Source organism: Columba livia, chromosome 3 (assembly GCF_036013475.1).
Source record: "Columba livia isolate bColLiv1 breed racing homer chromosome 3, bColLiv1.pat.W.v2, whole genome shotgun sequence".
Classification (NCBI taxonomy): Eukaryota; Metazoa; Chordata; class Aves; order Columbiformes; family Columbidae; genus Columba; species Columba livia.
The window spans coordinates 97327097-97343256 of record NC_088604.1 but is presented as its reverse complement, the minus strand read 5'-3'; the positions used below and the strand labels follow the sequence as shown (position 1 = coordinate 97343256).

The 16160-nt window shown below is 40.0% G+C and overlaps 1 protein-coding gene across 4 annotated transcripts in view; it reads right to left on the bottom strand.

Annotated features, from left to right (window-relative positions):
• Positions 1-16152, bottom strand: part of RPS6KC1 (ribosomal protein S6 kinase C1) — a 90046-nt gene extending 73894 nt beyond the window's left edge. Inside the window, exons 1-4 of one of the 4 annotated variants that reach the window (XM_065058418.1) lie at positions 15912-16022; positions 11090-11125; positions 10134-10247; positions 6534-6654 (exon numbers count right to left, since the gene is read on the bottom strand). In XM_065058418.1, coding sequence (XP_064914490.1) covers positions 6534-6654; positions 10134-10193 — 181 coding nt within the window. In that variant the 5' untranslated portion in view covers positions 10194-10247; positions 11090-11125; positions 15912-16022. Of the gene's footprint in view, positions 1-6533; positions 6655-9813; positions 9931-10133; positions 10248-11089; positions 11126-15911 lie in introns of those variants that run through there. The other 3 variants (XM_065058417.1, XM_065058419.1, XM_021287969.2) reach the window with 3 other exon arrangements.
• Positions 16153-16160: the final 8 nt, after the last annotated feature.

The following is a 16160-nucleotide window of genomic DNA, read 5'->3' as shown; positions in this document are numbered from 1 at the left end:
GCCCAGGGGCCGCAAACCCGCGGGTACGAGCTGAGCCCGCCTGGTCCTGGCAGCACCACAGCTCACCCTCCTCTTCCTCAGCTGGCCTTTCAACAACACGCCAGAGATACCATCACATCTGCAACCGCTTCCCCTCTCAAATTTAGCTGATATCGGCCACATGAGTAGGAGGTTTGAGCTTCTGACAGCACAGTTACATCAGCCTCATTGTCTTAGGAAGCTGAGCTAAAAAAAAAAAAAAAAAAACAACAAACAAACCACCACACAACATAAACAAAATACATGTTTGAACAGAGCCATTGGAACATTAGCCACTGTCCCATTTTCCAGCTCATCAGCATCATGATACACTATTGGGACAACTACTTACAGAACTAGAGGACCTCGGGGGAAGGAAGAAGATAATTCTTATTGGTTTGTTCACACACTACCTGGCATCTCGCTGGCAGTTTCATTGCCAGGCAGCCCTGCCTGCCTCCTTTCTCCGCTCCCTTTTTTCATACTTTTAACCAATCTTGTATTGCTCAACACCTCCATTTTCATCCTTCTCAATCAGATGTTCAAAGGTACTTAGCTACTCAGCTGACTTTTCAAATATTTCAATCATTAAGTCTTCCTGCAACTCAATCAATGTTATTTCCAGTATTCTTTACATCTCTCAGACACATGGAAACTTCACTACAAGGATCATGTCTTCCCAGATTTGTAGGAAGCATCAACTACAACCTTAGTGTATAACAAATATATTAGCACAGTTCGGCTATTCCTCCAGCAATGAAGCATTCAATATTTCTTATATACATGGACACCAAGTGTAAAATCCTGTAAAGAACAGCAAAGCACCTAGCAAGGTTTGAGTTTATATTTCAGTTAGTTTCTCACAAGATTTCCAAATGTACACAACACCTAATTCTTAAATATGCTACTTCCTTTGCTATTTTCAAATCCAAAAAGTATCCTTATCTGAGCTGCATAATGTGCATCATCTTTCTGACTCACTACTAGCAAGTTATCAATATCTGGGGGTCTTTTTAGTTTCTTTTTGTCAGGAGGCAGGGTATTTTTTTTTTTACATTGGAATACATTTCTGCAGTTATAAACAAGAAATGCTGAGCACAGATTTACCAGTATTTTGGTAAAATGTCATGTACAGCCAACATACAGGAATCCTTAAAGCATCCAACAAAGAAAAGTAGTTTGAAAATACTGAACAAAATTATGTTGATGAAGGTTTGGGAAGGGGAGTAATCACTTCCCAGAAATAAGTATCATAATTGCTGCAATTCAGATGAGCTTTAATGGCTGGATCTGTTAGGACATTTCAGATTCCCATGCTCCGTTGTAAGAGCATAAACATATATGTACTTGTACATTATAATGATCAAAAGATGTGGTGTAAAACATGCAATGAAGTTCAGTTCTGCAGACATGGCAAGTCTTTAGTGGCATGATATATGGAAGCACAGCATGGCCCATTTGTTTTTAAATCCCTCTCCATTTTCCACACTATCTCCTGAAACTCAGATGCTGAACAAGTTGACAACAACTGCTGGCAATGCTGATTAGCAACTAATTTAAAAGCTGCAACAAGTGGAAGATCACCACAGGGAAGAAACACTGCAGAAGTGCTCCACTAAAGAGCTTGAAAACAAAAGACCTTATAGGCATGGTCCTTGCAGCTCACCATTAACTGAACCAGACTGAAAATAAGTTTGTCAAAAACTCAAAATCTAATAAGATTACATATTTGCTCCAGTATAAAAAGTACTAGAACTGATCTGAAGATAAATGCTCTAAATTAAAAGAAAACACACAGAAGCTATTATGTGTGGAAGTCAGAAGAATACACAGTAAAATTTTACGCTTTAAATAGAAAAATAATTCTTAAATTGAAGAGGCAGACATTTCTGCTCCTTTCAGCTGTGTATCAATCATTAAAATTTGTTTCTACATTACCTGCTCTTTCCTGTATTCTTCTGTGGCTCAGCTTCATTCAAGTGTAGTGGATTTTGTTTAGGTTCCGTTTTAATTTCAGAGAGCTTTTTATAAATAACTACATTGCATATTTCTGCAGATTTCCTTCTCTTAAGATGTACATTGCGGTCACTTTTGTTGACGAAATACAATAGCAGAAGGATGTCTTTCAGAGGGATTTCGCTCAACTCTTCCCTTGCTTCCAAAGTTAGTGTAAAAACAGCTAATTTGCATTTCTGGCAATTTAAAATTAGTTACTATATTAGAAGCCCATACCCTCTTCCACCCAGATTTTCTTCTCTTTTTACTCCTTTCTTTCCTCCCCTATGAATAGCTACCATATCTTCTACCTGAAATTACATTATGTTTTGCAAATCTTAGCTTTTTAAATAGTTTGTCCAGTGAGCACTCTACTCTGTAAATCAGACATAAAAGCATCTCGGGATAAAACTAATCATACATTCTCTATTTAACCATTAGTGCACAAGTTCTGATGCAGCACCAAAATTTACCCCAACTTCATAAATAAGCAAAACTAAAAAGACATAAACACTGGATACAATTTAGCTGACATGAAAGACAATTCAAACTAGGAATTTTACCCAGCTCTGCACAGAGAACCATGAAATCGGAGTTCAGCTTCCTTGCCTCTCACTGAGCTGGTCCACATAACAAGGGGTTAAGCCAGAGGGTCCCCCAAAGCTATAGGGGCAGATTGGAGGGTTATAAACTAACTTTGGCTTCTTTAAAGCCCCTCAGTGCCCTGCCTACATGCATTAGTTATCAAGAATAAACACAGCCGCATGAGGTAGCAAAAATTACACATCTGTGGCAGTATTTGGTCCTGAAACATCAGAATGAAAATTTGTGTTTCCCAGGCTGAGATTTTGCCTCTAAGGGAGTTTCACACAGTTTCTCCGGCACTCAAGGCAAAAAAAGGGCAGCCAGCACACGCTGCCATGGTACCATAAACCCGGGCAGGATTACAGTGCTCTCACCTCAAGTAATGGGGAAAAGGTTGGCTAAACAACATCAGTTTTGGCACCTTGCAAACTGACAGGCTTGACTATCCCAAAGTAAAGGGCAAAAAAACCTCACATCAAAAATGATAATACACTAAAAAAAGCAAAATACAGAAAATAAATATAAGGAAATCATTTTTAAAACACCACTCATATAATAAAAACCTAAAAAAGTAGAAAAAACACACACAAAACCAATGCTTATAAAAAGCACAAAAAAAGCTTATGCTAAATGCATGCAAAAATGTGAAAAATGTTTTTGCATATTTTTCCATGTGTAGCACATAGTCAACACATGCCAACACACACCAAAAGCATACTAGACACTAAGGCATGCTAAAACCATGGCACAGGGAAAAAAACCATGTGAAAGCATGCAATAGGTCTATGTCAAAAAAAACTGAAACAAACACTGGATGCTAAAACATGTGCATGTACAACACACAGGAAAAATGTAGGAAAAGTATGCACTAGATGCTGCTAAAACTGCTAAAAACACTACACACAAAAAACCTGCAAAACCAGGCATGCCAAAACACACCAGACAGTAAATGGATGATAAATGCACGACACGTGGGTAAAAAACATCCAAAAACGTGCATGATAACAAACGTGGAAAACAGGCACTGTGCACGGAAAACATGTGCAAATACACTACAAAGCGTGTACCACATACATGCCAAAAAACACCAAAAAAAGGCAATGTCCAAACCCATGCTGGATGGACACACACCAAACAAATGCCATAAATGTGTTATATGTTAAAAAAATCCACCAAAACATCTTAGAAACACTGTGGCAATGGAAAACAACACTGCAGCCATACCTCAGAAACAAAAGATTTTTAAAAGTGCAAAAACCTTGGCAAAATAAACAAAAAGAGCGTGGAGAGACACATGCCAAAAACACCCAAAGTGCTGGACGCTCAAGATACCGCAGCAGCAAAGCCAAACGTGTCACGGCAACGCTTCAGGAACCAAAACCCACACACCAAAAAAGAAAAAAGGAAGAAAAACCAAACACACAAAATCCACACCAGGAACCTTGCCGAAAGGGAGCATATGAGCACATGGTGCATTCAAGAAAATACCAAATAGGCTGCACGCTAAACACGTGCATACAAAAACTATAAACAGAGGACGGATGCTGAAAAAAACCCATCACACACAGAGCAACCAAACAAAACCACACACAAAACCAACTTGTAAAATGTCTTCGTAACCCCTAAAACACCTAGCAAACTGAAAAGCGCCCACAAAACTCCTTAGAAACCAAAAAGCCTGTGGAAAGCCACATCACAAAAGAGCATGTGGTAGATTCGTGCCAGAGAAAATGCCAGAAGTTGGATGCTTAAAAACCTGCTAAAATGCTCAATAATTGTATGTGGTACATGCATGCAGAGAAATGCCAGACACATGTTGGACACATACTAAAAAGCAGTACCAAGCCCATTCTGCACAGTTAGCAACTCCTTAGAAACACCACGAAGGTATTCACAAAGCATGCGGTAGATGCATGCCAAAAAAACATCAAACATGCTGGACAAGTTAAAAAATGCTGAAAAATGCTTAGAAACCCACTGAAAATAATGCAGTATATGCATGAAAAAAGGTTTGCCTAAGAAATGTTGGACACCAAAAAAAATAAAAACAAAACAAACCACCACACCAAAAAAAACAAACGCAAGGGCAACACCTTAAGAAACAAAAACCACGTCAAAGAAAGCACAGAATTCACACCAGAAACCTTGCCAAAAAAGAGAGCACATGGTAGATGTTTGCCAAAAAACGCCGAACGTGCTGGATGCTCAAAATCACCACACAAGGTGCATACAAAAAAAAAAAGAAAACCACACCACACTAAACCAACCTGTAAATACCATTTAAGTGCCTTAGTACACCCCCAAAATACCTTAGAAACTGAAAAGCCTATCAAAAACCACAGCAGAAAAGAGCACATGGTAGGCGCACAGCAAAAAGCACCAAATGCATTTTGAACTGACAGCAACGCCTTAGAGATGTCATTGAAACACTCAAAAAGTAAGTGGTAGGTGCATGTTAAAAAAAAGGCCAAACCTGCTGGACAATTAAAAACCAGCTGAATAATGTGTGGTAGATGCACACCAAAAAAAACAAACACCAGAGAAATCCTGGACACAAACAGTGCTGCAGCCACACCTTAAGAGCCAAAAAAACACCCAAAATCCACATCAGAAACCTTCCCCCAAAAAACAAAGAAGAGCGCATGGGAGATGCATGCCACAAAACACCAAACACCATGCTAGATGTGTGCCAGAAAACAGCACAGCAAAGGCTAGATGCTTTAAAAAAATAATACACCAAAACAACTTGTAAATGCCAAGGAAATACCTTCATAGCCCCATAAGCACTTTAGAAACCAAAATGCTCCCCCAAAACCAAACCAAAAAAAGAGCATGTGGTAGATGCATGCAAGGAAATGCCGAACACTTGTTTGACAGCTAAAAAAAGTGTTAAAATGTTTGAAAAAAAAGGGCTCAAAAGCACATGGTAGGTGCACACCACAAAGCAACAAACCCATTCCGGACAGTTAGCAACACCTTAGAAATGCCTCACGTAACTCACAAAGCACACGGTAAATGCAAGCCAAAAAAAAAAAACCAACTAACATGCTAGATGCTGAAAAAATGTTTAAAAAGCCACTGGATATCGTGCAGTATACACAAGCAAAAACACCACCACTTTGCACTGAACAGAAAGAACACATGCTAAAAACAAAAGCTAAGAAAACGGACATCACTAAAAACAAACAAACAAACAAACAAACAAAACTAAAATAAATACAACACACTGCTAAAATTTAAAAAAAAAAACAAACACTGTAGTAGATGGAGCTCTATATGGAGTCATACCACTTCACTGAAAGTCCACCTATAGCTTATTTGTGATGATATCTCAAATGACACCAGGATTAAGTTAAGACCTCTTGTTTTTAAGAGCTAATTACTTCTTGCCATGTATTTCTCACATAGTCACAATCCTCTTTAGGATTGTTTGGGTGAAATAGTCAACCGCACTATGTAAAAGTGACCTCAAAAGTCTAAGCTAGATAAAATTCATAATTACAATCAAATTTGTAAAATAAAAAATTATTTTCTGCAACAACTACTTGATACTTTTACTATAGCTAATCACTAAAAATCACACTCAGCTCGTATATAAAAACCTCTGTTCATTGTCCAAGTGCTATTCACAAAGCTAATATAGACTTCATGCTCCTGAAAACAGGAATGTATGTTGTAAAGATACAGAGCATGTACATCAATAAATATTGGAGCCAATATCTTTAACATGAAAGCAAGGACATAACTTGTCTTTAAAAAAAAAAAGAGAAATTATTCAAGCTATGATAGCAGCGCACCTACTAAGACATAACAAACCCAAAAGTCGAGTAATGTAAGCAGATAGAAAAGAGTTCCATGCAGCTGCAAAACAAGATGCACTTACAGATACTGAGTTATCAAAGACTTTCAGCAAGTCAGGAATAAATTATGCTTACCAAACACTATCGCTTTGGCAAAAGGTGGGAAGAGTTCTGTATGTCTGCATAGGTTTTTATGGATTTGCCAGAGATCTTTGTGCAGTTTCTTAAAGTCACTGTATCTCTTCCAAACTACTATCTGGAGCAAAGAAAGGGAAGACAGGAGAAGTACTGGTGAGATTCACTGTTCACATAGCATCATCTCACAAATACATAATTATTTTTTTAAGTTATTCATACCACTACCTTCAGCAAATATGTTTAACAGAAACATACAATCAAGTGCTAAATATAACAACCACAAAAATATTGTATTGGTTTACTATCTGTCCCTAGTCCCCATTTCAACTAATGAGACTACAGTGTATAGAAAAAAACATTAAGTAAAAGCAGTAAGAAGAAAACAGAGAGGGCAAAGGCAGCAATGTTTCAGCCACACTCAGATCCAGAGCTACACAGGGAATCAGTAAGAGAGGAGAGAGGATGAAAAACAAAAAGTCAAATAGGAGTTCTGCACTATCCAAAACTCAAGAGCATGCTGTGCTTGGCATAGCTGTGGGTATGGGAGAGAGACAACAGCAAAGAGAAAATGAGGAAAGAGAGATCAGTAGAAGTAAGAGATTCTTAAGGACAGTGTTTTAAGCACCTAGGACTACAAACCAGCTTGTAATTTATGTGTTTATGTAAAACATCGATCAGGTGTAAATGTAAGCCCACATTTAAAATGGTTTATTACTCATAACACTGACCAAAAAAATAGTATGTTCCTTTTGTAATCTAGGCAAAATATCCAACTTCAGGAATGCAAAGAGAGCTTAGGTTCATTACACCCACTTTTCCTGGTCCATTCTTTTCAGAAAGAAGCAATCATCTCCCAGCCAGGTATCTATCTCATCCTTCTTCCATCCCATTCTTTCTCTTCTTCCATTCGAGGAGGAAGAAGAACCCAGAAGGAAAATCAGGTCAAGAGAAGAACCAAGCAACAAAATTTACACTTGATTGCTAACCAGTTCACTATCAAGATGAAAAAAAGAATGAAGGCATTTTGTATCTTGGCCTCATTTTTGGTCAGACTCACTAAGCCACCCCAAAAAAACCTCAACACTAATGTAAAGTGATTAAAGTAGAACTGGATTTAAAAAAAAAAAAAAAAAAAAAAAAAAAAGAGAGAGATTGCAATGCATTTAGTAGTTGAATCCATTGTTCCAAATGTCTCAATTAGCTTAATACAAGTAACCACAATTTAAAAGACTTCAAATATTTCTGACTGATTTAACAGGTTGCCTTCTGATGAGTAATCATAATTGAAAAACTACACTTTTCAAGCAAAACAGATTCAGAGCCAAGTAAAACATTTCATTTTAGAAGGGGTTTTGTTGGCACTTTGCAGGTTTTTGGTTTGGTTTTGTTTGGTTAGTTGTTGTTTTTTAAACACTAAATACTGCTTCTGTGTATCAGCAGATGCAAGTCCTGCCTACAGAACAATGCACATAAAAGGCAACAGCACTGCTAACAGTAGATATGCAAAGCTTTAATATGGCAACACACTATCCACCTTATAAACTTAGCTATACTGAAACTAGCAGTCCCGATTCAGTCCCACCTATTGTGCACACATTTCCAGGTCTCAATTACAACTGGTACTTGGAGAAGTTCAACAGACAAGGGAAGAAAAATCAGAATCTCTTGAGAAGGCCAACTAGTGATTTTGCTATCAGAAATAATAATTTTTTAATGCTCTACTTCCATCTAATCCAATATGAAGAAAGTGGATGATTAGCACTCCTTGAGCAGTGTGCATATAGAACATCAAATTGCTTAAGATGGTCAAGTCTTAAAACATCAGATTATTGTATTGCTGGTACTTGGAGACAACGTGAAAAGCTTCCAGAAAATAAAAGCATGAGGTTCCATTCCGTTAAAAAAAGTATAATTTTTTTACTGCTGCAGGTGATCTCCCAACAGCCAAGAGTAAGAAAATAAATATCCATAAGAAGTTTGCAAAGCAAAAGCAGCCAAGGTCATCCTAAAACCTTTCACAAACTCGTGGAAATCGTGCCTTTGCATGTGTGTGGTTCAGCAAAGTTAGCAAAGCTCCCGCTCTGACACACTCATTAGAAATCAGATTTGGAGGAAGGGCATATTGTACTTTGAAGCTCAACGAAGCACAGCAAGCGTATCGTAAAGCATATGTCAGACCTGTAATGCAATAAGGTGCTTGTCATGGCTAGAGCCAGTAGATCTCTATTAACTCATGTGACTCATCTGTTCCACAATGAACAATCCTTTCTCCTCTGTGAATAAGATAAAAAACCCACAGGACTACCCTAGCTAAAATTGCCTCACAGGCCACATTGCCACCATCAATCCCCAGAAGCAAGGAAATTAAAGTTGAGTCCGACAGCCTTTCTGTACCTATTAACTCCACCACACACAACTTCACATTAACTTCTTTCATCCTTTTGAGAAGAAAGCCCTCACAAGCTCATCTCCCTTCCTGTCCCAGCAACAACAGTTGAGGTTATCTTGAATTGTTATCAGCTGCAGCGGGAGAGATCCTGTATTAAAAGCTTGTGTCCCAAAGAGCAGCTAAAAAAGGTGACAGAAAACCAGCAAGTAGACTTGAGGTCACGGCACACAGCCTTATGTACAATTGTACCTATGTAATGTCTGCATTAGCATCGCAGCAGTGACATTAAAAGAGACTTCTAGACAAGCAGGCAGGCATGGCTAAGTGGTCCTGTATCAGTGCAGAAAGGGGCTTGCACAAGGCAGACAGTAAAGCACTAGGGTGCATGTGTGCACAAAACTTCGTCTACTGAATTTCTAATTGGGCATTCTGGAAAACTGCAGTAAGTTTCCTTTCAGTGGAAACAGGTCAGGAGCATATTCTTTTTCTTCCAATGGCTGCCTGCAATTCTTTTTCTATCATAGGAAGCCAACACACGTGGTTTTCTGACTACAACTCACCCTCATGGCAACTACTATCTAGGATATTCCTTTTAACATCTAGGTACTTTCAGATGCTTGCTTTTAACAGAATCACACCACACCTAACATGCTATCACATGCAAAATAATTAATTTGATACAATGAAGGGTGAAAAAGTGCAGTTATCAACAAGTTCATAGCGCAGTTATCTCTTCTTGCACACCAGAGCATGTGGAACTCTGCATAGCTAACCTACAGCCACAGACCCAAGCAATGACCAAAGCAATAACTAAAATACATGGTTTTGCTATTATTTCGAAACTACTTAACATATATTCATGCAATACTCTAGCTGAAAGACACTTACAATATATTTTTCTGATGAATGGCTCATCAACAGCTGTTATAAAGTGCTTTTCCCCACAAATGAAGATTAAGGTAATGGCAGAATGTGCTCATGAATAGGTTCAATTCAGGAGTCTCCCTGGAAAAGGTGAACATCAAGCTACAAACTACAGTAATGCAGTTCTAAAACCAGATCCATCATTATCTCTGATTCTGATAGGCCATTTTAATCTTACAGAGATTAAAAAATGCAAAAAGCATGAATACTCATGTTTGTCCGATTCTCAAGATTTCAAAGAAGGATGCAACAAAGGGGTGTTGGGTGTGTTAGCCAATTCTCACCTCTGCCAAGTCACTAATCAGTAACCCATGTTTGATCACACTGAGATGCAATGAATTCATTTATGGGCTCTTCTTTCATCAACTATCCAGGTTCTCCTCAACTGTAGTAAGAGACTGCACCAGAAATTGAACATATGCACATGTTACACAATGTCTGAAAAGCCATAAGGTTGCGCTTTTGAAGGAAGATTTTGCATGTACATAGTATAATAGTATCAGTGTCAAGTCATTAGTCCAGAAGAAATCAAGAGGGAAAAAGAATTTTTTTTTTAATCTTAGTAAAAATGTCTTAATAAAATGGCTCCTGACAGTCTTTTGAGGTACTAAAGAGGCAGAAGAATACAGCAGACCCTTATTCAGAGCCTTTTGGGAAGACGCAAAGAGTAAGCAATTTGAAAGTTTATCAAAGTATATCACTGGAAAATACTTAAGGAGCCTCAGAGAGGGAGAAGCATCACACGTGACTTGCAGCCTAATCTCTCTCAACTTATTCCTACACTCCTCCATTTTGTCTGTTCACTGATAGACAGTAATGATGTAGGCTTTTCAGTGAAGTGTTGGTTAAAGAGGAAAAGAGTACCTACAGCTGAGACCTAAGACTTGGATTGTGGACTGATCTCTAATTTTACCAGCAGGAGTTAAGTAACCATCAATTCGCCAATTCCAGCCCTGAGAAAAGAGCTTGCAAAGTTATCAAAGCAGTTTCGTCATCAAAAGGCACTTTACTCCCTAAGACTTTGTTTCAAGTCACTATTCATCACCTGGGGCAGAATTGCAACATGTTATGCTAGTGACTGTTTTCAACTATGAAAGCTAAAGACAAATGGAAACATACCAAAAAAACTGTTCACTCAATTACAATGACAAAACACACCGAAATTGCCAAATTAGATCAAAGGTGCTTCAAAAGGCATAGTGTGATACACAAAGACATTAGCATAAGTTTAAGCTGTTACCTCCTGGACATCCTCTGGATTTTTTCTTGAAACAATCTGAAAAGCAAAACAAAAAAACATATAAGTACTTGGATTTTCAGTTTGGAAGTTAAAGAATAGCATGCAATGATCTGTTGCTGAAGAGAAAAATCTGAAAAAAAGGCACACAGATGCATGTTCCTCTGCACTCAGAAATGTTTTCATTTAGTTTTAGAGAAGTCTAATATCCAAATACAACACGGTGAGGTATTTTAGCAGAAGAGTCAGCACTGTGATTAGAAATAAAGAGATACATTCTAGGCAAAATGGCACAGAAGGCATCTCACAAAACAAAGCTACACAGAGCATGTTCCCCATCATCGTTCCAGTCTCTTTATATTAATTCATATTAAGGCCGCATCACTTCCAATAAGCAGAGCTAATTAAGGCTACTTGGCTTAATATAAGCTGCACACAACCTCAACATAAACGTGAGCCTTTGCATTTACTGAGACAGTATTTCCACTTTACTCACAGCCATCAACGCGCACACGTCTGACTCTGTCCTTGTGTATTTGTTTCTCCTTAAACACTCTTTACCTAATTAATTATACATTACTTCATCCAGAGGAATATTACAGTGAAAATAATGCTTGGCTACACATCATAAAGAAGCCTGTATTTTCTCAAGATTTTTTTCTTTAAAAAAATATTGATCGCAAAAGCCTTCGTAATTCAAGTTCTGTATTTGACTCAAAAACAGCAGTAAGAGCGCAACCACACAAACAAATAAAGCAAATAAAAACATCTTTAATTCATAACTGCAATTACCTTGTGCAAGTCAGTTCATCCTCCATTATAACTCAGCCAAAGCTGTTTAACAAAATAATTAGCCTATGCTTAGCTAAAGTAAAACGGGATTCTCACTCCAGAGACTATCCACACACTGACACACCCCAGAATAATTAGCGCTGCGAATAGGTGATGGATATAGGCAAGCGCAAGGCGTCCAAGCTACTTGCACCCCAGAGACTAAGACACCACCCCGCTGAACCACAAGCACTAGCAGCTGCTGCCCCAAGATGGAAGGCACTGAGTCCACACTTTCCTCTTGCTAAGCAACAAAAACGTACCCCTCATGCTCCCCACAAACTTGCTCTCTTCCTCCCTTTCACTTCTTAAGAATCCTTGCCAAAGCCTCCCAGATTTCATAACATCAGTTTACTGCACAGCCCGGTCACTGTAATCTTCTACACATTTTGGAGGAGACAGGACAGAAAACAGAAATATTGCCTTCCCTAGCCGTCTCCCAAAAGACCTAAAACATTTTCCTTCAGTAGTCCAAGTTCTTTCTCTCACCTGGCACATCAAAGTCCTCTTCTTCCAGGGTAGTCTACATTGATAAAACCTTCCTCAACTTTTCCTCACTCTTGAGTAATCTAATGCTTGACGGCTTTGCCAAATTGTAACTGTGGTGGTTGTTGCTCCTTCATTCACTACCAGGCAGTTCTTATGTACAGTTGGTGAAATATTTCTAACCTCCTTTCCTAATAGCTGGCATACTTGATGCAAAGAGCCTGTAGAGCTGGGGAAGAAGATATCGTAGGCATGGCTACGCAGCACAGAACACCAAAGGGCACACACCAACTGCTTTGCTTTTGCAGTTCACCTTTAGTTAAAGCCTTGCAATGGTTTTGGCAGCTAGGTAAGTTACCAGATGGGCAGAAGGAGACACAGAGAGATGAGTAATTACCCAGCCAGTTAGTAAGAACCTGGAATAAAACCCAGAGGCCCTGTTTCACACTTGTTCTAATGTTACATTGCCTTCTATATCTACCAGCCATGCCAACTTTAAGTCAGTATGTAATAATTTATGTGTTGTGCTACTTTGTTCTTCATCTCCTTTTCTGAAGGTCAACCTCAGAAGAGGTCTGCCCCTTCAATCCGACCTATAATCAACCCAGAGACTTGGCAAAGATCATCTAACCCTCCAAATTTTCAGTGCACTTTTGTTAATCCTCCCACAAGTATCAATGCAGACAGCTCCTTCTGCAAATCTCTAAGGCAAGCATCGTTAATCTATTTTTAAAAATATCAGTAGGATACCCGCCAATGAGCTAAGCACTGCATAATTACTATGTTAGGCTCTGAAAACAGAGATCCTACAAGGATCCTCACCATCAAAGCCAGCACTTCAGATTATCCTGTTGTTTGACCTGCAGATATCCAACATAACTCATGAGAATTTTAATTATCATTAATAATTGCAATCTTCTAAATTATCTGAACTTCTATTAGTGGCCTATATTTTCAGGTATCTTTAAAGAACATTCCTTGTATCACAACTTGCTGATAACTTCTTTTCTTTAGCCTTTGGAAATGGATATAAAAAAGTCAATATTAATTTAATCTTGTAAACTGTGAAAAATATATACTCTGCTATACAAACAAAATCTTTAAGAAAATGCTGCAGACAGATCACTTTAGCACTCAGAAGAGATCGCATGAATAGTTGTGCCTTTGGGTCAGATGTTTAAGAAACACTATACAAGTGCTTTCTCACCCATGATTATTAAACTATCATTACATTGGAACAGAAAGTTCCTTTAACTTAATTTCACAAAGGATTCACTCATAGACCACTGAAAGGAACCAGAAGTCTCCACCAGCATGTACCGAATGCCCTAGATCTCAGTCAGAAGGGTATTCAACACAACGGGAAGATCCACCTCACTTTTTTCCTGGCTGCTCCCCAAAGTTGCAGAGCATCAGATCAGCAAATACAGCTGTACTGCTGTGATATCAACCATGGAGCCAGATCGCTGCGGGAACAGGAGGGAGGAATAGGAGGAGAGAAAAAGGGAGGGTAACAGATATGTACATTGAATTATTTTAAAATCATTTTGTTCAGCATCTAACTCCCCAAATCCCCACTTCAAGTACTACATAACAGATTACCAGACAGAGTCCTACTGAATCACAAGGTATTTATAAATACTTCCATGTTCATGAATCCAAAACAGCTTTTGTTGCATAAAAGATAGATATGTTTTTCACTTTGAAGATTTTAGATACCAAAACGCACTCAAGAACTAGTGATCTCTGGTTAGCTCAGTTTAATTTGGACAGCTCCTTGTTCTATCCTAAACCCCGCACAGTCAGCACACCGCGTGATTCTGCGCTGCCTCCCTTGGAAAAGCACCCGCGCACCTACAACTTGCAGGACATGGAGAAAGAGCATGTTCCTTCCCTAGTTAGCTACAACTTGCTTTTGAACAATTCTGCATAAACAAAAATATCACAGAGCATTTTAACCGGCTTCAGCCAAAAAGAACAAGGTCACCAGAATAAAATAAGCTGAAGTCTTGCCTCATCCCTATTACCCCTTGTTGCACTGACACAACTTTTTAAAACACACTCTCACACACGCTCTTAGCCCATCATGAGCTACTGCAGAAATATGTGATGGCACCATTTCCTCCTTGTCTGTAACTCAGGTAAGGCTTTTTAGATTAAAAGATCATAGGGGAAAACAACTACTTTTTTTCCCCCTCTTAATAAATGCTACATTTTATTGGACTAAAAAGAATATTTTAAACACATCCCATATTTGTGTTTGATGGACTTGCATACCTATATTTGATCCAAAAAAATAATTTCACAACTCACAAAAAGTGATCATGATCAAAAAACCTGAGTGGTACTATATCTATTTATATATATAGACATATGTATGTATATGTATAACATCGTATTCTTTGAATTAAGGAAAGGGTGCATATAAACATATGTTGTTCTCGCAGACAGAACATCTATAGCTGCAGTAACTACAAGATGACATGCCATTTAAATAAACTCTGTCCCTCTGTGACCCTTTCTGACGCTCTTAATATATCCCACCATACCTGTGACCTGAACGCCCACTCCTCTTGCACCTATCTCCACCTATTTACTTACTACCCTCCATTTTTGGCTTAAATAGGAAACCAGAGGAGAAAAGAAAGCAAGAAATTTCCTTAGGGGAACAGACGGAGCTTTCAGCAAAACCAGCACCAAGACAGTTCTTACAATATCATTACTTGCTTCAGCTTTCCTTCTTCTCCTACTAGGCCTCTCTTATTCATCCAGACTCTCTTCTGCCCAAATGGGGCTGAACCCTGGGCACATGCAGCCCTTAAGAAAGTGGCTGTCTAAATATGCAATTCCAGCTAGCGCAGGTGTGCTGGCACCTACGTACTCTGCTCCCTCGTTTTTCCTCCAGAGCTGACTGAGCTGTGGGGCAGTTGGAAACACAAAGCAATTCAGCTGTAAGCTATCCAAGAGATTTGGAGGAGGAGAGGAAAAAAGGAAAAGGAAAAGAAAAAGAAAAAGAAAAAGAAAAAGAAAAAGAAAAAGAAAAAGAAAAAGAAAAAGAAAAAGAAAAAGAAAAAGAGGAAATAAAGGCAGAGTGGCTTGTTTCTAAGCTATTTTCCTATTCCCTGCAACAAACAGGAAAGAAATTGACAGTTAATAGCGCAGCGCATTTGAGGCAATGCCAACGCTACGTGAGCTACAAGTTGACAGGAAGGGACCACGTCCCCGCCTTCCCTCCCTCCCTCCCTCCCACCCGTGTCCCAGAGGGGGGTTTCCACGTCGCGACCGGCCCGATCCGCGCAGGGCGGCCAAGACCCCCATCGGCAGCCCAGCCACAGGCTCCATTCCGCACACAGCAGCGGCTTGAGAGACCAAACAACAGGCGGGCCGGGCCGGGGATCGGGGACCTGGGGAGACGAGGGGCAGGGCGGCGGCCGGGGAGCCGGCACGGAGGAGACGGAGGAGACGGAGGAGGCGGAGGCGGCCGGGGCCCGGCCGGGCGCTGACTCACCCGCGCCGTGACCTTGTAGACCGTGTGCCCGCGCGGATGCCGCCGCGGCTCCGTCACGGTGTAGAAGCGGGCCAGGTCCCCGCCGCGCTCCCGCGGGCTCAGCATGCTGCCCCCACCGCAACGCCGCCGCCGCGCCGGGCCCCGGGCGAGGCGGAAGCGGCGCCCGGGAACGCCCCACCCGGGCGGTGCCGGGGGCCTGTCCGGGCCCGCCCCGCCCCGGGGAGCCCCGCCCGACCGCGGCCGTGAGGG